This window comes from Lacerta agilis, chromosome 8, assembly GCF_009819535.1.
Source record: "Lacerta agilis isolate rLacAgi1 chromosome 8, rLacAgi1.pri, whole genome shotgun sequence".
NCBI lineage: Eukaryota > Metazoa > Chordata > Lepidosauria > Squamata > Lacertidae > Lacerta > Lacerta agilis.
This window is the reverse complement of record NC_046319.1, coordinates 25,268,483-25,290,149: the sequence shown is the minus strand read 5'-3', so window position 1 is coordinate 25,290,149 and position 21,667 is coordinate 25,268,483. Positions and strand designations below refer to the sequence as shown.

General features: G+C 48.7%; 2 protein-coding genes across 5 annotated transcripts in view; one reads left to right on the top strand and one right to left on the bottom strand.

Annotated features, from left to right (window-relative positions):
* Positions 1–12,861, top strand: part of STARD8 (StAR related lipid transfer domain containing 8) — a 63,764-nt gene extending 50,903 nt beyond the window's left edge. For all 4 annotated transcript variants that reach the window (XM_033156610.1, XM_033156609.1, XM_033156611.1 and 1 more), the window contains 10 exons: positions 431–1,704; positions 3,058–3,231; positions 4,728–4,887; positions 6,416–6,614; positions 8,062–8,272; positions 9,167–9,281; positions 10,295–10,519; positions 10,695–10,912; positions 11,367–11,543; positions 12,374–12,861. In XM_033156610.1, coding sequence (XP_033012501.1) covers positions 431–1,704; positions 3,058–3,231; positions 4,728–4,887; positions 6,416–6,614; positions 8,062–8,272; positions 9,167–9,281; positions 10,295–10,519; positions 10,695–10,912; positions 11,367–11,543; positions 12,374–12,491 — 2,871 coding nt within the window. In that variant the 3' untranslated portion in view covers positions 12,492–12,861. The remainder of the gene's footprint in view (positions 1–430; positions 1,705–3,057; positions 3,232–4,727; positions 4,888–6,415; positions 6,615–8,061; positions 8,273–9,166; positions 9,282–10,294; positions 10,520–10,694; positions 10,913–11,366; positions 11,544–12,373) is intronic.
* A 2,785-nt stretch (positions 12,862–15,646) lies between these two features.
* On the bottom strand, positions 15,647–20,431 carry LOC117050777 (basic phospholipase A2 PLA-B-like). Its single transcript, XM_033156607.1, has 5 exons — positions 20,294–20,431; positions 18,064–18,105; positions 17,199–17,343; positions 16,340–16,446; positions 15,647–15,942 (listed from the first exon to the last, which is right to left on the bottom strand). The coding sequence occupies exons 2-5, from the start codon at positions 18,101–18,103 to the stop codon at positions 15,773–15,775; spliced, it is 462 nt and encodes a 153-aa protein (XP_033012498.1). The 5' UTR covers positions 18,104–18,105; positions 20,294–20,431; the 3' UTR covers positions 15,647–15,772.
* Positions 20,432–21,667: the final 1,236 nt, after the last annotated feature.

Here is a 21,667-nt window from a genome sequence, read left to right as displayed (position 1 = left end):
TGTGGTTCTTGCATTGCAGGGGGTTGGACTAGATGACCCCCTGGCCCCTTCTCAGCTTTTCTGAACATGCTACAGTCTAATTAGTACAGTCAGTGTGGTGTAGGTATTAGAGTTGAGGACCTGGGAGAGGCTAGGGCTCAAATTCCTCACTTGGCCACAAAGCTCACAGGTTGACCAGTCACTGCCTCTGGCCTTTCTCAAAAGGGGTGTTGTGGGGCTCAAATGGGGAGGGAGAAGAACAACCAGTTTGTAGCGGTCAGAGTGTCAGACTAGCGACCTGGGAGACCACGCATGGTTGTTGTTGTTGGGATTAAATGAAGAGGAGAACCACATAGCTCCACCTTCAGCTCCTTGGAGAAAGCAATGGGTTAGAAAATTAAAATAAAATAAATCCCAGTAACTGAGGGATTCTTTCCTGTGCTTGCTTTAGAATGATGACTCGGGAGACGAGGACTTCTGCGCCATCAGCGATCGGTGGGCTTTCCAGAGAGACAGCCGTAGGTGGTCCCGAATCGGCTCCGACGATTTCCTCTCCCGCAGCCCGGAGGCAGCCTCCACCATGAGGAAGCTGCCCAGCCAGGAGAGCATCCTCACTGACCTGAGTGCTGAGCTGGAGGCCTCCTCTCTCCACAGCGACCCCAGCACGGGCGAGTGTCCTGCTCTCGCTGACCCGTCCTCCACCCGGGATTCTCCGACCTTGACCCTCTCCATCCCCAGCTTGGAGGACCCCTCGCCCATCGACCAGTCCCAGGACATGAGCGGGACCAGCAAGGGAGACGGCAGGAAACGCCGGACTCGGAGCTTCCTCAGGAGGATCGAATCCCTCAGGAGGAAGGACAAGGAGAAGCTGGACTCTGCCAAGGCCCCAAAAGAAGATGGGGCAGGTGCCGAGTCCTGGTGGAGCTCCTCAAAAGGCCCAAGAAGCGGGGTGCCGCCTTCTTCCTGCGGCAGCAAAACGCTTCCCTCAAGAGGGCGCCGGGCCAACGGGGCCTTGGGCTCAGCTGGGGAGCAGCCCAAACATGGTAGCGTTTACCTGGAGGACTATGAGGCAGGCCGGGGCAAGGGCACCCCCTGGGATGCTGGCGGATTGGGCCACCACGACCTGTTCGAGAGGGACTATTTGGTCCACATCCCCAGAGACTACAAGCCGGGCACTTTCCCGAAGTCTCTCTCCATCGAAAGCCTGTGCCCGCTCGAGAGCGGGTGTTTGCCTGACTGGAAATCTAGCGGCCCGGCTTCGGGCCTCTCGCCAGGCGAGGTTGGGATGGGCAGCAGGACAGGAGAGGCCTTGGAGTGCCGGCTGAGGCGGCCCTCGTGCGGCTCCACAGGCAGCTGCACCAGCCTCTATGACAATGTGCCCGAGTCCAGCAGCGTCACGGACGACCTGTTTGGCCTGGACGGGGACGTCATCTACGAGAACCTAGACGAGATCCTGGAGCACGTTTGGGGGCTGCAGAGGAAGGTGGAGCTGTGGTCTGAGGCCATCCAGCTAGACCCGGAGGGCGGAAGCATCGGTGGCGGGGAAGAGACGGACTCCGGAGGGGAGCCCGCCACCCCAAACTTTGAGGAGCGCTCCGTGTCGGACATTGGCACTTCGGCCAGCGACTTTGACAGCACGGCCAACTCCCTGAACGAGGCGGAGGACCTGGGAATGAGGGAGCGGAGAGACTCCGGGGTGGGCGCTTCCCTCACCAGGCCTTGCAGGTAGGGGGTCAAGGAATTGTCGAGGTGGGTGGGGTCCCCATGGTCATCCAGACCAACCCCCTGCAGCTTGGTTTGACAAGAACCAGAAGATCACACCGTACTTCTATAGGAAAACAGTGTGGCACACTGGGTGTTTTGAGGAGAGCCAGAGTAGTAGAATCCTGGAATTGTTGGGTTGGAAGGGATCCCAAGGGTCATCTAGTCCAACCCCCTGCAAGGTAGGAATCGCAGCTCAAGAATCCCTGACAGGTGGCCATCCAACCTTGCAGTCAGGATGTTGGGAGGCACTTCCTGGAATTTGTCCCTCTTTTCCTCCCTCTTTCCACCCAGCAATTGTTCTGCAGGGTCTCCTTGCAGGTTGCAATCCTGCTGTGTTTGCCTGGAGTTTTGCTTTACACAATTTTTGAGTTTTCTGGGAGTCAAGAAGCCTCTCACACGTAACAATGTGGAATTGTCAACCCTTTTTTTCTTTTGATTTGCCACGGGACTGCGCTCGGACTCCTAGGATTTCCCATTTTTCTTTTTAAATTGGCATTTGGCAAATGTGGTCAGTGCTGCCCGTAAGGAGAGAAGCAGCTGTTGGAAATGCAGTGGGTGATAACCATAGTAATAACAACGTTTATATAACATGGGTTGCAGGGGGTTGGGCTAGATGATCTCTGGGGTCCCTTACAACTCCACAGCCCTAGGATTCTACGATGCACTAGCCTTTGCCTTAACACGGCAGGGCCCTTATGGACTGGTACCATGGGTGTGTTGTGCATCAGTTTTGAAGATGATTCCGGGCAGCCTGTGGTATAGCCCGGGAGCAATTACAGAAGCCAGCGAGTTCTCTTTAGTCAACTAAACCAATGGCGGGAAAATGTCCCAACTCAGGTTGGAGGTTTGGTGCCCTCTCGTGAGCCGAAATGGAAATAGCACCCCTGTGAATTTTGGTACCATTTAGATGTCTGCATCTTTTTGATGGCACCCCTAAAAATATAACAGCTAAAGTTTGCTATTTCTCCTTTGCTGCATCTTCCCTTCAAAATAGCTAGACCCCCCCCCCTTTTCTTTTCATGAATTCATTTCTAAATTAGGTTTCTTCTCTTTGTGGATGGAGGATTTGACTTTTTGCCTTCTGCACACTCCTAAGTTGGACTGATGATGACCCATGGGGTCCCTTCCAACTCTGTGATTCTAATCGTGCCGCTCTATTCTGCAGTGGTCAGACCAGACCCCACCTCTAGTCCTGTGTTTCCCATTCTGGGCAGCACGGTTGGAGCCGAGCTGAGGGTCCACTTTGAGTGGCAGGTGGCAAAGCTGGTTGAGGTTGAGATAAATCAGTGACGTCTGTTCTTCCTCCCCACCCAGGAAGCTTCGCTGGCACAGCTTCCAGAACTCCCACCGACCCAGCCTGAACTCTGCTTCCTTGGAGATCAACCGCCAATCCGCCGCCCAGCTCAACCTCCTCCAAAAATGCTCCCTCCTTCGCCTCACAGCCATCATGGAGAAATACTCTGTCCCCCACAAGCAGAGCTGGTCTTGGTGAGTCAGCAGAGAGATTCTGCCAAGGAACGTTGTGGTCTGAAATATCCATTAGAAGGTGTGGAAAGGAAAGGGAAAGGAGGGAGTATTTGGCCCCAGGCATGGGGGGTTAGAATAGATGACCCTTGGGTTACCTTCCAGCACTGCAATTCTAGGATCCTGTATAGTATGTATATATCTTTAGTTGACTGGCATCTTCAAGGGTGCTTCTTCAAGGGCACTGCCCTCATTGGCCTGAATAAATTGACACACCTCTGAAGCCTCTGTTATCCATTCTCTCTCTGCCACATGTGTGGCAGAGAAGATTATTAATGCGGAAACAGAGAATCAGGAAATTGTTGTGTTGCCATTTAGTCCAACCCCCCGCCCCCCGCACTGCAAAAATGGCAGCTAAAGAATCCCCAACAGATGGCCACCGAACCTCTGCTCAAAACGTGTCCCGCAACTTCCTTTACCTATTGTGGGAGAGGGTAAGTGTTTGTAAATGCTGATGGGGCTTGGGATGTGCATTTCTGCTGGGGGACAGATTGCAGTTGCAGGAAAAGAAGGAAAATAGACAGTTGGGGGGGCAGGGGGAGGCAGTGTTGAAATTCCCTGTAAATTTATGCTCTTACTAGGGAGAGAAGGGGACAGGCCTTTATTACCTGGAGCACAAGGTGGGAGCAGCAGCATTTTACTCTGGGAAATAAGGCAGGAATGTGCTAATAAAAACTGCCACCTGCCAGGGATGCTTTAGCTGTGGTTCCTGCATTGCAGGCGGTTGGACCAGATGAGCCTTGAGTTGGTGCCTTCCAACTGTATGAACAACAAAGCAGAGAGCCCTGGGGACTCCCCCTTTCCTACTCCATCCTTCTGATGCCAAGTTGCTGTATTCTTCCCTGCATTTGTTCAGTTTAACTGTTTAAGCCATAGGGTGGTTTTTTTGGGGGGGGGGGGTGTGCCAGGGGAGAAGAAGAGCTAGGCCGAATCCTGCTCAGGCTGGGCAGTCAGCCCTTGGAGACACACATCCCCCTCCTATCTCCTCTGCTTTCCTTTGACAGAACGGGACAGGCATTCCCAGCAAGGGCTCACAATCCCTTTATTTATTTTTTCTATAGTATTTTCATTGAATTGAGCCATACAACCCAAATAACAAAACTAAGGCTTCACAAAACAAATAAGTAAAAATGAAAAAAAAAAATCCTTCCAGTAGCACCTTAGAGACAAACTAAGTTTGTTCTTAGTATGATTCCATACCAATAGTGTATCTGAAGAAGTGTGCATGCACATGAAAGCTCATACCAAGAACAAACTTGGTTGGTCTCTAAGGTGCTACTGGAAGGAATTTTATTTTGTTTTGACTATGGCAGACCAACACGGCTACCTACCTGTAACGTAAAAATGAAACCGAACTGAACCAAGGTCAGCAATGGGATGCAAGAGAAAATGATAAAAGCTGGTTATCTGGATATTTGCAATTCCCTATTGACCCCCCTACCCCTTCTATCCTCCGGCAGGGCGGTGCCAAAGTTCATGAAGAGGAGCAAGACCCCAAACTACAGGGACAAGAGAGTCTTTGGGGTCCCACCACTCGTCCACGTCCAGAGGACTGGACAACCGCTGCCCCAGAGCATTCAGCAGGCAATGCGCTACATACGCAGCCAGTGTCTGGACCAGGTGAGGGGACCTCGGCAGGCTCAGCTGGGCTTTGCCTCAGCCACAGCCCTTCTGAAGTCTTGGGGTGCCGGCAACCTGCCCCTGCGGAGGTCTGGTCTCCTGCAGCAGCCTTTGCCAACGTATTCTCCTCTGGCTGCCTCAGATGGCAACACCCGCCAGCTCCATCCGGCAGGGCTGTTAGAACCATAGAATTTTAGGGCTGGAAGGGACCCCAAGGGTCATCCATTCCTGCCTCCCGGAGCTACAATTCCCAGAGTTCCCTAGGAAGCCCCTCTGGGAAATGTAGCTCTGCCAGAATTATTATTTCTCAAAAAAAAAATAACTGGGGGCAAGAAGTGAAAATGCCATCCAACGATACACAGGTAAGGCCACATCTCTGGCAGGATAATGTAGTTATGGGGAGACAGTGTCTCTTTGTAATGCCCTGGACTTGGAGCAAGAAGGTGCAGGGGGTTGTAGACCCATTTGGATTACATGGAGCCTTGTAATACTGACATACTTGATTTAGATACAGAAATTTGTTACGTTAGGTCCCAGATATCCCTTTTATTTCATGGTGTTGGCGATGATGCCTGACACGTCATAAAATTCTACTCAATATTGATCCAGAGTAGATTCCAATGTATAGTTAGCAGAGTAAAAACTTAAACACGTTGCAGGATTCCCCCCAAAAATAGACCAGAGGCAATTAATATTTCATCTAGCAGAGCTTTACTGCTACTGAAGGCAAATGAGCATAATGGTCACAAATCCAATATGTTCAGGATTGGCACTGTCCATAAGAAATCCAGTTGCAGCAGACTTAACTTAAACTTACAATAACTTATAATAAGACTAAACCTTAACACTAAGCATACTATGTACAGAACACCACACCAGAAGGAAAGAAAGACAGAAAGAAAGAGAAATGTGAAATCCTTCTGGCCTATTATTATAGTCAGCATGATGATAATAATAATAATAATAATAATAATAATAATAATAATAATAATAATAATAATAATAATATTTATACCCTGCCCATCTGGCTGGGTTTCCCCAGCCACTCTTGACAGAAAGAGATAAGAGAACTGGTTTAAGCCAGCTGTACTCAGCTTCTCTGAAGGAATAACCCAAACATCATGAACCTTCTGCTTGTTTCTTTCACACAGAGAAGCTTCCAGAACCTTCTTGAATTAATTAGAATAGGAAAGATCTCTACACATCAGTTCAATACTTTCTGTACTAAGAAATGCAAACTGACATGGCATTCCATTTTAAAAAGCACAATTTTTAAACTGGAGGAAACACAAATCAAACCTCCGCTGCAGAGTCCTGGTTTGGACGCTCTGTGAAAATGTCTGAGAATCATGGAACTGTAGGGCTAGAAGAGATCCCATGGGTCATCTAGCCCAACCCTTTGCAAAGTCAGCTTGGCTAACGTTTGGACTCCACAAAAGAGAAGCCCTCAGAGCTCTTTGGCTCAAGGGTTCTTGCATTTTCCTTTGTAAGATCTTTCCCTCTCTCCTTCTCTGGTGTCTCTGAGCAGGTCGGCATTTTCCGTAAGTCCGGAGTCAAGTCCCGGATCCAGGCCCTGAGGCACATGAACGAAGCTTCCCCGGACCACGTGAGCTATGAGGGCCAGTCGGCCTACGACGTGGCCGACCTGCTCAAGCAGTACTTCCGCGACCTCCCAGAGCCCGTCTTCACCAGGAAGCTGATGGAGACATTTCTGCAGATTTACCAGTGTGAGTGGAGGAAGGGTTCTGGCTTTGTTTTGTTTTTATGGACTTACCGACAGGGGATGGGATGGATGAGGGATTTGTTTATTTGTTTTATCTATACACCACCTTTGCCTCCAAAAAGCGCAAGGTGATATACATGGTTATCTTTTCTATGTTTTTAGCTTTCTGTATTTATCTGTGTTGTTTTAATTTGCGTAAGCCGCCTTGAGTCCCGGTCTGGGGAAAATGAAGGATACAAAAAATATATATACAATAATCATAGTAGTAAATAAACAATCCTTTTGGAGCATCCCAGCATGACAGAAGAAGGCAGGAATTGCTTTGTATATTTTCCAGGAGGTAAATCATAAGGTTGACATCCAGATGAGGAGATGTGGGACTGTCTCTAGCTGGGGTATCTGAGCAGAATAATCCCATGTGTCAGAGGCTAGTCTGGGAGGTTATATATAGGTGTGTGTGTGTGTTTCAAAAAATATTTTGACAAAAACACAAATTCAATATTTCCCAATAAATATGCATATTTTGACTTCCCCTACTCCTTTTGCAGTTTCTTATATTTTTAAACTTGTAACACTGCATTTCCTACATTATTCCAATTATTAATTACTGTATATACCCGAGTATAAGCCGACCCGAATATAAACCGAGGCACCTAATTTTCCTACAAAAACCTGGGAAAGCTTATTGACTCGAGTATAAGCCGGTTCACCTTTGCCACTGTGGAGGAGGAGGAGGAACGAGCAGCCCGAAAGCAACCCTTTGGGCTGCTCCTTCCTCTTCTTCCTTTGCCAAGTTTGCATTTATGCGAGCAGTTCAGGAATGGAACAAGCTGCCTGGGGAGAGTAAAGAACCGCCGTTCTTGTACACTTCTTAAGGAATGGTTGACTGGGGAGAGCGGGTGGCGGCATGAGCGGAGAGAAAGGGCTTCTTTCTCGCCGCCCCCACCGCCCGCCTCACTCAAGTATAAGCCGAGGGCAGCTTTTTCAGCACAAAAAATGTGCTGAAAAACTAGGCTTATACTCAAGTATATATGGTACTCCCTAGTTTTCCTTCAGCATTAATTTTAACTGGTTTAAGTTAATCCCACTAGTGAACTTATATGTGTACAATAACATTTCCAATAAGCACACATTTTCCCCAGTCTTTGATAACGTCCCCCCCCCCTTATTGCTCCCGTAAGTTTTGCCATTTCGGCATAGTCCATTAGTTTAGTCTGCCACTCCTCCTTGGTTGGTACAGAATCTTCTTTCCATCTCTGAGCATAAATCATCCCAGCTGTGGTCCAGTCTGGCAGGTTATTTGGCCCCCGATGACCAGAAACAGGGCCAAGTGGGCCAAGGGAGCAGATCCAAGCACCACTGACGGGTGTAGGTGATCTGGGTTTTGGATTTTGGAATGGGGTTTGGGGATCCAGCCCTGACATCCTCCTCCTTCTCCTCCCCCCCCCCAGTTGTGCCCAAGGATCAGCGTCTGCCAACGGTGCAGGCAGCCATTGCGCTGATGCCCGACGAGAACCGGGAAGTGCTGCAGACACTGCTCTACTTCCTGAGCGACGTGGCCTCCGCCCAGGAGAACCAGATGACGGCTGGGAACCTGGCAGTGTGCCTGGCCCCCTCTGTTTTCCACCTCAACGTCTCCAGGAAGGAGAGCACTTCTCCCAGGTGAGGCGGTGGGTACCGCAAAGCCAGGCACTGCAGATCTCTCCTCTCTCTTTGCTCCCACCTGCGGGCACCTGGCTGCGGGCATCACCTAAGACAGACTCAGGATCACCAACAGCAGGTTGTGGGGTTCTGCGACACCCGAGGCCATGAGGGACCCCCATAAAGGCTCTCTCTAAGAAACAAGCCCATCCTATGCAGGTGGTGAGCCATGGTTCCTGCATCGGAGGGGGTTGGGATGGATGTCCCTTGGGGGTCCCTTCCAACTCTACAGTTCTGTGATTCTGCAAACTTTGCCCACAGCTCCTTCCCCCTGAGCGTGTCCCCAGCACCTAGGCTCCTCATTGATTGTAGAGCACCTGAGATGCAACGGCCTCCCTCCATGGAAGGGCCCCTGGTGCTGGGAATCCTGGGTGGCCCTTTCGTGGCATACAGAAAGGCTTTGGCTGTTTCGTGGCAATCATGCAAAAGTTTCAAGGGCCGAGCTTTTCTAAAAGAAGGAGGGGCAGGTTGTTCTTCACTTTGGTCACCAGGTGGTTAGAAAACAGTACCCAAGGGGTTTTATTAAATAGGGTTGCCATATTTCAAAAAGTGAAAATCCAGACACAAAGGTCTTTGAGCTTTTCTGCTCAAAAAAAACCACGAAGTTTTGGGGCTTTTTGTTGTTGTTTTTTAGGAAATTTGCCAAAAATACAACACTTCTGACATGGGTTACCTTCCACCCAGGTTTCCTCAGACATTTTTACCGATATTTGGAAATTCTGCCCAGAAGAGGGTGATCTGGCCTTTGCTCAGAGTAGCCAATGCATGCTGGCCCATGTGCTGAATTGCCAGACATTTCCCTCAAAGCTCTTTCCCCTTGTCCCCTGTCTTCTCTCCCCTCCTCACCCTGGTCAGGATGATTCACAAGCGAGCCACAGTGGGCAAACCCGACCACAAGGACCTGAATGAAAACCTGGCCGCCACCCAAGGCCTCTCCCACATGATCACGGACTGCAAGAAACTATTTCAGGTACTGGCACTGGGCTCAGGCTTTGCTGCTGTTGTCATTCCAGCTTCTCAATTAGCACTTTTATCTATCTTTGAAGAGGGCAACCAAAATTTGCATGATAAAGACTGACAGTGCACCTGCTTATAGCGGCTGGAATGACCATCCCTCCGTTTTTGGAGAAACTTAGACAGGGTCAATCTTACTATTTGACACACTAAAGTGTAGGATATTGCCCTGTCGGGGTGGGGGGACAACTAGTCAATAAACTGAGAGTCCGGGGGGGGGGGGGAGGACGGTTTTGTACTTGGTCTGACTTTATTTCATTTGTAAGCAAGGAGGAACATGGCCCAGGATCCCCTTTGGACTACGAACGAATTTGGCTGGGCATCAGAATACTTAAATTACTTTCCCTTGATATGATAGCGTCCATGCTTTGTAACCCTGTCTTGTTTAAGCATTATGCCTATTGCTATAAATAGTTCTGGTCACTACTTTCCACGCACTCACATCCCTTTGGTTTGTTTATTTCAGCTTTATTTTGTACCTGTTTCTCGTTCGGCGGTAATTGTGTATGGACTATGTTTATTGTCATCAGATCCTGTTTGATAACACTGCATTTTGCAGAATTCTGTAGGACCTGTTTTTGGAATATTAGTAGTAGTAGTAGTAGTAGTAGTAGTAGTACTATTTAAGAACATCAGAAGAGCCATGCTGGATTAAGCCAATGGCCCATCTGGCCCAGCATCCTGTTCTCACAGTGGCCAGCCAGATGCCCGTGGGAAACCTGCGTGCAGGATCTGAGCACAAGAGCACTCTGGAGCAAAATTTACCTGGCTCCCAAAATGTCCCAGAGTTGCTGCATTTGCTCTGATTAGATCAGCCCTCCATTCCCCTCCTTAGCTTCCTTTGACCTATATGGAACAGATCTGGACAACCATTGCGCACCCAGCATGATTTCCCAGCGGATTCCTGTGGTTTTGCAGGGATCCGGTCTCTGCCCGCATCTGCTAACAACCATGGCTTTGCCTTTCCAGATACCCCAGGACGTGATGCTCCAGCTTTGCAACTCCTACTTGGCAGCGGACACCCAGCCTCTCTCCTTCTCCGAGCTGATGGGCCGGAGCCTGCAGGGGGAAGGGCGGGATTCCCGGGTTGACTTGGAAGTCAGTATCCAAAGCCTGCTCAAGGAGTCCTTCGATCGCTTCAAGGGGTGGCTTGGCATGCCTGGACCCCTCAACACGGAGATCTCATGCAAGAAGGTAAGAGGGGATGGGAGGCTGGACTGTCCTCCGTTGCAGGTTTGCAAACAGAGGTGGAACCTGGAGTCCTGGAGCTAAGATTCCCACCTTGCAGGGGGTTGGGCTGGATTGGTCCCTTCCAATGCCGCGACTCCGTGATTCTACAGAATGACACCTTGCCTCCCTGTCTGCTCAGGTGGGGGACGTGCACCCCCTGCGCCTGTGGAAGGTATCCACAGAAGTAGAGGCACCCCCTCAGGCAGTGCTTCAGCGGGTGCTCCGGGAACGGCGCCTGTGGGACGAAGACCTCCTGCAGGAGAAAGTGATGGAGGCCCTGGACCACAACACGGAGGTCTACCACTACGTGACGGACAGCATGGCGCCCCACCCACGGCGAGACTTCCTCGTCCTCCGGTGAGAGCCAGGAAATATCAGTGCATCTCCCTTACCCCATCCCAGCGGCCGTTCGCTAGTCAGCATTACTACCTCCGAATATTGAGGAAATCCTCTTTTAAAGCTATCTGTATAATGTATAATGATATTGGCAGTTTTCTTTTCAATTCCAGTGTGGTGTAGTGGTTAAGAGCGGTGGACTCGTAATCTGGGGAACCGGGTTTGCATCTCCGCTCCTCCACATGCAGCTGCTGGGTGACCTTGGGCTAGTCACACTTCTCTGAAGTCTCTCAGCCCCACTCACCTCACAGAGTGTTTGTTGTGGGGGTGGAAGGGAAAGGACATTGTTAGCCGCTTTGAGACTCCTTAGGGTAGTGATAAAGCGGGATATCAAATCCAAACTCTTCTTCTTCTTCTAATGATCCACAGCCTGACTGTTCCTGCTCCCCCATTTTGTTTTGTTTTTCCTTTGCAGAAAATGGCGCTCAGACCTGCCCCGAGGAGGCTGCCTCCTCGTGTCCTTATCCCTGGACCATAAGACGTTGCCCCTTGAAGGTGGGGTCCGGGCAGTGGTCCTCACCTCCCAGTACTTGATGGAGCCCTGTGGGATGGGGCGCTCCAGAGTGACCCATATCTGCCGCGCAGATCTCAGGTGAGCTGTCTGGCCAAGCCTATAGAATCATACGAGTTGTAGAGTTGAAAGGGACCCCCAAGAGTCCTCTAGACCAACCCCCTGCAATGCAGGAATCTCAGTTAAAGCATCCCTGGCAGATGGCCATCTGACCTCTGCTTAAACCAACAAACAAAGCAATTGAAATGTCCCCTGCACTTTCACTACTTGTGCTTCGGATCCTGTCTGCTCATGATTATCCTAAAGATGACCCCTTAGCCTTTCTATTGACTGCTGCTCATATGGAGATAGCCAGATGTTGGAAAAACGATGATGGGCTGAACATTGATTCTTGGTATAACAGAGTATGGTCAATAGCATTGGCTAACCTGCCAAGTGAGCACAGCAAAGGGCAAACACAATCCATATTCCTTTTATAACTTATGGCAAATGTTTATTGAATACATAAATATTTCAGACAGTGGCAGGAATCCACCCAGCACTCATGGGAAAATGTGGCATGTTCTAGAGTAATCAGATGAAACTTTAACACATGACATGATAAAAGTCTGCAATTTTATCAGGACAAGTTACCTGTTTACTGTTATAACAATTGCTTTCTCAAAATTTATCTTCTGTACCATGAAAATAAATAAAAGCAGGTTTTTTGTTTGTTTTTTAACCCTCCAACGAAGGAGAGTCCTCCACCAAGTCTGTTCCACTGTCCAACAGCTAAAGCCCTTGCAGATTGCCTGGGCACCTTCCTACTCCTCCTGAGACTTTGATGGAGTCTCAGTATCAGTGAAGAGGGAATTCCGCTTGCGCAGCGTGGAAGATGCCCCCGCTAACCTGTTGCTCTTTTGTCTTTCCAGGGGACGGTCTCCAGACTGGTACAGCAAAGTTTTTGGCCGCCTCTGCGCCATGGAGCTGGCCAGGATCCGAGACTCTTTCCCGGCACTCGACCCAAGTGGTCCAGAGACAAAGATCTGAAGGGGGCTTCTGGCGCTCTTGGAGGCTCTTGGAATGTGGAGTGGCTTCAGCCTTCGCTAGAGGAGCTTTTCCAGGTGCCTGAACACCTGCGAACTGAGCAGCCTCTGCCCCTCCTGTCCAGAAATATCAGCTCTTCAAGGCTGAGCTGCCCCGAAGAGCAGAAAGGTCTCCATTCGTGATGGTGCTCTTTCCTGGTTGAGCAGCGTGCTTCATGTCTGGGAAGCCATCTTGGATGTTCCTTCTCGAAGCCTCTGAGGGCTGTCCGTCCATTCACCCACTCCCCACACCACCAATGGATCCAGCATCCAAATAACCATTTAGCTGTGATTCCTGCATTGCAGGGGGTTGGATTGGATGACCCCCGGGGTCCCTTCCAACTCTACAATTCTACAGTTTCAGGGGAAAGGAGAAAAGCTGGGCCACGGGGCGGGGGGAGGTGGGCAAGGAGCATCTCCACCTGCAAATCTTCTAAGGTTGTGGGCTGGCAAGGAGGTCCACCACCGGCCGAAGGAAGACAGTCCTAGGCTATGCGAACCCAACCGTCTGATCCAGCTAAATAAACTAGTTCTGGATTGGATTTGATGACCCTCGAGGTCCCTTCTTCCAACTCTACAGTTCTGTGATTCTGTGATGGCGGGATTGATGGAGATGGCGTGCAGAGGGATGCGAGAGGAGGGCAAAGTTGTCTACACCAGTCGGGAAGACGCTGCAGGGAGCAGGGAAGGTTAGTTGGTGGTCAAGTGTGTGTAGGAGGCATTGCAGGATGAACAGCCGTGTTGTAGCACATGGGGGCAATTCTGTATGTACGTGTTTAGGAGAAGGAGAGAGGGAGCCAGAAAAACATTATTTTATTCCTATTTCCTGCCATCATTCCTGCATTGCAGGGGGTTGTGTTTAGATGACCCTCAGGGTCCTTTCCAACCCTTATCACATGAGTGGTGCAGAACTGGCAACTAAGTCCAGGTGTTACCACCTTTGCACGGGAGGCCTTTCACTTAATGTGGCAAAGAGCCCATTGGCTCAGAGTTTTTTGATGCTATTCTTGGCGGAGCCAAAGGGTGGAGGATGCAGAGGAGTGTGACCAAAGCCTGGGGTCTTGTGTCTTCTGACGACTTGTGTCTTGCTCTTGAATGCCAACTACATGATTCCATGGGGGGGGGGCAAGAAAAGAGACGTCACTGCATCCTCCATCAGATGGCTGTGGTCCTCTAAATTAATAGTTTGACATTGGCTAACCTTGGCCTGTAAGTGTAACCCAGTTTTTATTTTTTTCCCGTAACCGGGGGTCCAACTGACTACGCAGCATTCCAGCTGGAAGGCATAAAAACTTTTCCAATTTTTGTTAAGAGATCTAACGGTGTCTGTTCTGCAGGTGATCAATTCAACGACTCTAGTCAACTCTTGCACTGCAGGGGATCAGACTAGGCGACTTTTGGGGGGGTCCTTCCAACTCTTACAATCCTATGGTTCTATGAATCATTGGAGGTTTTTAAACCCACTGTTTGGGAATCTTTAGCTGTGATTTCTCCATTGCAGGGGGTCAGACTAGATGACCCTTTGGGTGTACCTTCCAACTCTACAATCTTTGGATTCTGTGAACTCAAATAGAAATAACTGATGTAACATTTGTGGGGGTATTTTTTGTCTTACTAATACCTTGGGGGGCTGTTATTTCTCTAATCATTTTTTCCTCTCGCACCTATAAATATTGTACAGTCGTAATATTTAATATATAACTTGAGTGGGAGAGCATTTGGATAGAGGTGTGTGTGTGTGTGTGTGTGTGTGTGTGTGTGTGTGTGCAAGAGGAAGAAGCGTATTTTGTATTTAAAGGGTTTTTTTGTACTAAAGCCGTTGTGGGTGTTAAGAGGAGAGAGGAAACTTCCTGTCTCTGTGTAATAAAATAAAGTACTAACCTGGTCACTGGCTGCTGATGAATATGATTATTACAACACCTAAAAAAACAGTGTTAAAAACAAAATTACAGAAATAAGGCCGGTCCTAAAAATATACACCCCAAATGTCAAACGCCAGGGTAAAGCCATGTGTCTTTAGCAATCGCTAGAAGCTGTTCAATGTAGGCACACCTGCAGGGAAGGATTTCAACAGCTTATGGGCTACCACAGAGAAGGCCCTCTCCCACACAGCAACCTGCCAAGATGTAATCTCAGAGCCTTCGTCTATAATCTTTGAGAATTCTTGGAGGAAAGGTCCCTTAGGACTGGAAGTGGGCCAGTGTTGTCCCCATCTTCAAAACAGGGGTAGGAAGAGAAGACCCAGGCAACTAACAGCTGGTCAGCTTGATGCTGATAGAAAGGTAATAGAACAGATAATTAAACAGTCATTCTGTGAACACTTAGAAAAGAATGCTGTGACTACTAAGAGCCAAGCATAGGTTTTGAATTACAAGCTTGGTAGGTCAGGGGAATGCTGTGGACGCAATGTATCTTGATTTCAGTACGGCTTTTGACAAAAGTCCCCCATGATATTCTTGCAGAAAAGGTGGTAAAATGTGGGTTGGACAATGCTACTGCTATGGGAATTTGCAGCTGGTTAACTGACCAAACCCAAAGAGCGCTCACTAATGGTTCCTCATCATCCTGGGACAGGTGGGGTGCCACAGGGCTCTGTCCCAGGCCTTGTGTTGTTCAATATCTTTGTAAATTCCTTGAAGAACTTTGCAGATGACACCATGGGAGAGGTAGCTTCATGGGCCAAGGTTCTGACTCGGAACACAGCCATTTTATAGGTAGACCCCCTACAGTCATCTCTTTTACACAGCTAGAACTGCTTGCCACATACACTTTTTGAATATTTGAATTTCTAATCTAGTTGCTTAGTTAGCCACCACAGGCAGTTCCTTGAAGGGAAAGTCAGGGTGGGAAGAAAAACGATTTTAACAAAGAGTTCATGTTAATAAACAGATTAATAAATAAGTAATGGTTTATTGCTGCCTGCCCCACATTTCCAGTAATTAGACAATCTTGGATTTAGTCCTTGGGGCGAGGAGAAGCATTGAGATGCCAACATGTCTATTTTGCAAATTAAGATGCAGCTTGTGGGGAGCGTCCCTTTGACATCAAAACATGACCTTTGAAATGCAGAGATTTCAAAAATTCCAAATAATGAATGCTGCTGACTTTGGGATCCACGCAGAAAAACACACACACAAAACCCCCCTGCATTTCCGCTCTGGTCCTCTTTCCCACGGGAGAGATTGCCCCCTCAAAGCAATCCTCTCCAACAAGCCCACATCCGGTTTGCCTGCTTCTCGGGTTTTCCTACTTTGGCTTCTTGCTGCCTCGACATTTAGGGGTCCTTTCTTTGCACAAGACGTAGGGGTAACGGTGGTATTTCTTGTTGTACGTGTTGGCATTATTTCGGAAGCAGAGGCTCGCACGCCGGTCACATTCGCATGCCAACATGGCACAGTGGGAATTGTTTCTGTACTCTGCAGAGGCAAACGGGGCGAGGAGACTTCAGACTTGCAGGATGCAAAGCTTCCTTTTGACTGGAATCTCATATGAGAATTACCTTTGTACCGTAGGCAGGTGTCTAAACACATTCACACACACACCCTCTCCATCCTCCACCCAGGCAAGCAACAGCCATTGCTAGAGTCTGAGGACATTTTTTTTGGCCAAGCTAAACCTCTCCAGGAGGACAAGAAACAACCCCAGTGAGGGGTGCAGCTCAGGGAGAGTTCGGCAGGCCTGATAGAGACCACCAGAAATAAATGTGGGAGGGGCATATCTAGAGACAATTCTGTGGAATGGGTCTATGAATGGCCTTCTAAAGAGAAGGTGGGCAACAGAAAATAAACCCCAATCCTTCTGCCCTCCACTCACCACAGAGAACATCGTCATTGATGATCAGGTATCTGTAGTGATCAATATATGGGTGGCACTGCCGGCTGTGTAGACCCTCATAGCAGCAGTCATGTTTATAGCAGCACCTAGGAGGGGAGAAAAGGGGGGGGGAAGGAAGGCATACTGGCAGGAAGCCCCTGTTGAGATTTTGAGAATTTGGGTGTCCTTCCCCCACCCCTCCACTGCGCTGCTGACCTTTCATTTAAAAATAAAATAAAATATTGTTATTACTATACTATATTTATTTACACCCCACAGTTTTACCAGCCAGGGACTCAAGGTGGCTTACACCTAAAACAGAAACGGCTAAAAGCTAGAGGGAAAAGCAATAATTAAAAAAACAATTAAGCATTAATAGAAATGTGTGTGTTAGAGAACTATTAAAACATGTGGATAGCTACACTGAAAACAGCAGAGCACCAGCCCTTTCCTTAAAAACAGTCTAAACATTGAATCTTCGTACACACTGATATGGAACTCATCTACATTAGTACACACACAAAAAGCGTTTTAAATGCGTTATAACACTGTGACACCAGGTGGTGCTGTAGAGTTCAGTCTTGAGTGGCCCTCAGCCCTGAGGTTTCCCCAGCCCTGCCCTAACAGAGGGAAATGTGTTTGAGCAGGTTAATCAGCCCTCTTCTTCACCCACTTACGCTGACAGCATCACAGGGAGAGATGCGTTGCTGGCGCTTGCCGGTTTCTGGCGCACCAGACCCCACCTTTCTGGCATCGCCTGGGTGGGCTCCTGTGAGCAAAGCCGCCCCCCACCCCATCTGGCTGAGTGAGGCTCATGGTGGCTTTGCGGAGGCCCAGGGAGTCACGCCGGCCAACTCACATGTCTGTCTGGTCCCTCGGCTTCCCTCTCCCGCCCTTTCCGCAGTAGCACCCGTACCCGTTGAAGTGGATGAGGGCGTTTTTGTGGGTAATCCTCTCGATCAGCACCTTGAAGTTGAGCAGGCTGCCGTGGATGACAGACAGAGCTGGGAAGGGGACAAGCAGCAGCAGCAGGAGGAGGGGGGAAACAGGCGGGGGTCCCCTGTCACGGTCCGCATTTTGGAGTGAGAAAATGCAAAAAGCTCACCTCAGCCAGGACCTGGTCCAGGGACAGGAGGGCTATTCAATGCCATCCGCATGCCATGGCAGGTGCCCCCTATTTCTAAAGCAATGCTCAAATCGAAACACAGCTGGCCTTCGAAAATTTGCACTTCGCCGGATTTTGCAACTTATCTCACCCGCTCGTGATCCAGCGGATCCCAGGCGGGCTCAGCCCCTCCATTTCCCCACCTCTGGAGCGCCTCCTTCTGCCAGTAGGGACCCCACCCCCAGGGGCACCTCTGCCCACCCACCCACATTTGGCAGGTGGGAAGGGGTTGCTGGCTGCACCAGAGGATGGATGTCTCAGCAGCTGATGGGTCTAAACCCTTTCCAGCACAAGATGGGGTGGGATGGCGCTCTCTCTCTCTCTCTCTCTCTCTCTCTCTCTCTCAAATGATTTATAGCCCACTGTTCAACAGAAGATGGTATCTGGGTGGTTGTCCAATCAGATCCATGGATACTGCCCAGTTTCCTGGAGGGTTGCTGCCCATCAGTGCTGACAATACCGATCCAGAGGGGGGACCAAGGACCTGACTCGGCACAATTCAGCTTGCTGAGAAAAAGGGGCTTCTGGTAGCAAAAGTGAGGAACTTTTTAGCACTTACCGCCCGCCCCCAGGATAGCAATCAGGAGAAGTCGCCTCATGTCTGAGGAAAACAAGAAGCAGAAAAAGGAAGAGGTAATTCCCACATCAGCTAATAACCTGAGGAGCAAAACGCTAATCAAAAACCACGGATTCCTCGCATTCAGATTCGTAACATCACTTTACATTTTAGGAACCGTCACAAAAATAGTTTTCATTGCCACTGGCCTTGTCCACTTTGACCAGGAAAAGGTGGCCGGAATCTGGTTCTCAGGCTGGAAAAGTGCTCCTTGCTTTGAAACAGTGTTGTTGGTGCTTGCCGGTTTCTGGCGCACCAGACACCACATATCTAACATCGCCTGGGTGGGCTCCTGTGAGCAAAGCCGCCCCCCACCCCATCTGGCTGAGTGAGGCTCGTGGTGGCTTTGTGGAGGCCCAGGGAGTGCCCTCCAGGTGTTTATTATTATTTGCTACATATCTGTTAGCCTCAAAGTGACTTTCATTAAAGCCAGGTAGTCCATGTTGCTGGATTACAACTCCCATCGTCCCTGGGCTGGGGCTGATGGGAGTGGTAGTCCAACAATGCCTGGTGATCACAAGTTTGGGGAGGGGCTGGCCTAAGAGGGCTGGGCCTTTCATAAAACTAGAACTCATATAGGTCACATGTCTTGATGTTTGGGCAGCAATCTTGGGGTCTCTGCACCAAAATTTCACTCTCTGGAGGTTTCTCTGGGAACTAGAGATCCTCACTTGATATACTTCAGATGCTGGGGGGTTTGGGGGGGGTTCAGGGGGGTCTCTGCAGATGATCTGAATAACCAGGCAGGTTTAAGAGAAGCGGCTACCCTTCAGATATCCAAAGGTGCAGAAGTTAAATAGCTTTAAATGCCTTTATAAGTGCTTTGATTTGAGCCTGGAAACCAATCAGAAGCTGGTGCGGTTGTTTCAACAGCAGAGTGATACGCTCCTTTCACAGACCCTCCAAAATCCCCTATTTTCCAGGGACATCCCTGATTTAGAGAAGCTGTCCCAGTTTCTGATTTGATCCCAGAATGTCCCACTTTTCCTTAGGATGTCCCTATTTTCATTGGAGAAATGTTGAAGGATATGGAGTTATCTGACCCCTGAACCATCCGAAGGCAATCCTGTATAGGGCAGTTAAAAATAATAATAATGTTTTATTATGTTTTTATATATGCTGAAAGCTGCCCAGAGTGGCTGGGGCAATCCAGCAAGATGCATGGGGTATAAATAGTAAAACGGAATGGGATGTCCCTATTTTCATCAGAGAAATGTTGGAGGATATGCTGTCACATTCTGGGCCAGTGGAAGATTCCAGGCACAAAGAGAGCAGGCCCAAAGAGAGCACTTTGCAGCAGAGGACCAGGCCTCCCAAAAGCAGCAGAGTTGGCAGATAACATTTAGAAGTAATGCACATTTCCAGCTAAACAACGTGGAAGTAATTTTTAACCCAGTCTAATATTACCTAACTTCACCATGGCATCGTGATAGCCCAGATATAATATAAACAATGGCCAAGGCCATATTTGCAGATGCAAAGGACAGACACCAAGGCACATTCATGCGATACATTTAAAACGCTGTGATACCACTTTATGTCATGGCTTCTCCCAAAGAATTCTGGGAGCTGCAGTTTGGGAAGGATGCTGAGAGTTGATAGGAGACTCCTGTCCCCTTCACAGAGCTACAAATTCCAGAAAGGTTTCAAGAGACAATCCCTCTTCCCAGAGAACAGCGCCCACATTGTCCTCTAGATTTCTTTCAGACCCAATTTGTAGCAACTTCTTTTCTTTTATAAAAGCTCCAATAAATGTGCCAGGGACATTCCTATATAAAAATATCGTTATAAATACAGTATATAATTGCCAAGTAGCACTATTTCCCACCGGAGGGGAGCATTAACAAACACCATATGAGAAACTGAAAGTGCTGGATTTGCATACAATTAAACCCCTGGTCATCACAAATCCCCCTAAAAAAAAAAAAGAACAACTAGGAGGAAGCTTCTATACTTGATCACTTGATCTTAGCCAAAAGGCCGAGAAGCTTCAAGGAGGAAGTTTCAAGGAGGAAGCTACTAAGGCGTACAATGTACGGGACTTTCATCAAACAGGACTTATTTCTGGAATGGCCATAACTGTCTTCTGAGAAATATAAACTTATTTCTGATTAGTACTCCATGAATGCACAACAACACAAACTGATCCCCCTGTCCCAGGTATGATGGACACCTATTACCGGTCAGCTCCCAGCTTCTTTCTGTCCTGTAGAGAAGTTCATCTGAGTGGAACTTCTGAGACCAGAAACCATGGCTCATGGAGTCAAGAGAGTGATACATTGCCCACCACTGGCCATTAGATCTCATGCTTTCCCTTTAGAACCTAACACAATTGTGATGCTTAGAGCCATGGAATCCACAGAGCAGAGGGGGGAAGGAAGGGGAAAGAAGAGAATAAGGAGAAGGTCTTGCCACTCAACATTTCTCAGATGGAGGATGGGATGTCCCCCGCACCTGAGTCCCAATCTCACTCCAAGAACTCAGGTTCAGATGACTCACAAGTTATCCCATTCAGAGAAAACTGCTCTGAATCACTTTCTGAGGACTGATTATGTGGATTCTTAATCACTATCAGGTTCTAGAGATGACTCCCCTATAGCATCTCCTGTTCCACAGCCATGCAGGAGCATGAACTGTGGAGTAAATTCTAGGTCTTTTAAGGATTGCAGACCTTCAAGAGCAGAGCCATTGGAAGTGAAGGTCCTGCTGCCAGCCGCCTTTGCTGTTACAACATTTTCTCATAGCTCATGAGGCCTTTGCTAGATCTTTGCCAAGACAACATCTTCCATAGCTCAGCCAGCAGGGCCCACCGGTGGCTGTCCAGGGTCCTGATTTGTCTTGCCTTGGCAATTGCTTCGACTTTCTGAGTGAACTACAGCAGAAGAGGAGAAAAATGGGGGTGTGCATGCAGCATTCCAATTCTCACGCCTGAGCGTAAAACCCTTTCCACAGTCTTAATCCTTCTGATGACTTTTCCCACCCCACCCCCCCAAAAAACCCTGGGTGATTGATATTCAAACCAGGGTTACATGATGACACCCAAAAATCCAACTTTGTCTGATCCCCTGAGAATACATATTGACGGTATACATTTGGCCTTGCGGAGATTTATCTGTTGCCATTCTGCTTGTGCTTTTAGGTTATATATATATATATACTTTCTGTTTCTTTCAACCACTCCCCCTGCCCCCAAGTTTTCATTGACCATCTCTGCCATGCAGTGCACCAGAGGGTCTTTTGCAGGGATGTTCTGTGCACTTGTTCTGTCACACACAAACGGTATGACTTTCTCACTTCTGGCACAGTGCTGATACCCCGGCATCTATTGATACCCTTGTCGCCATTCTCTGAAAAACGGAGCTTGTGCATTGTCTCCATCCCTTAGCTGGTTATTGGTTCCTAATTTCCTTGTCCCTTTAGCATTGTCTTGAGACCGATGTGATTCTTTGAATCTGCTGAAATCCTGCACTTCCTCCTTTGCTTTTGTAGTCTTTTTCCTGAGGCGTCTGCTTCCTATCACCCTCACCATCACACCTGTAGTACGAGT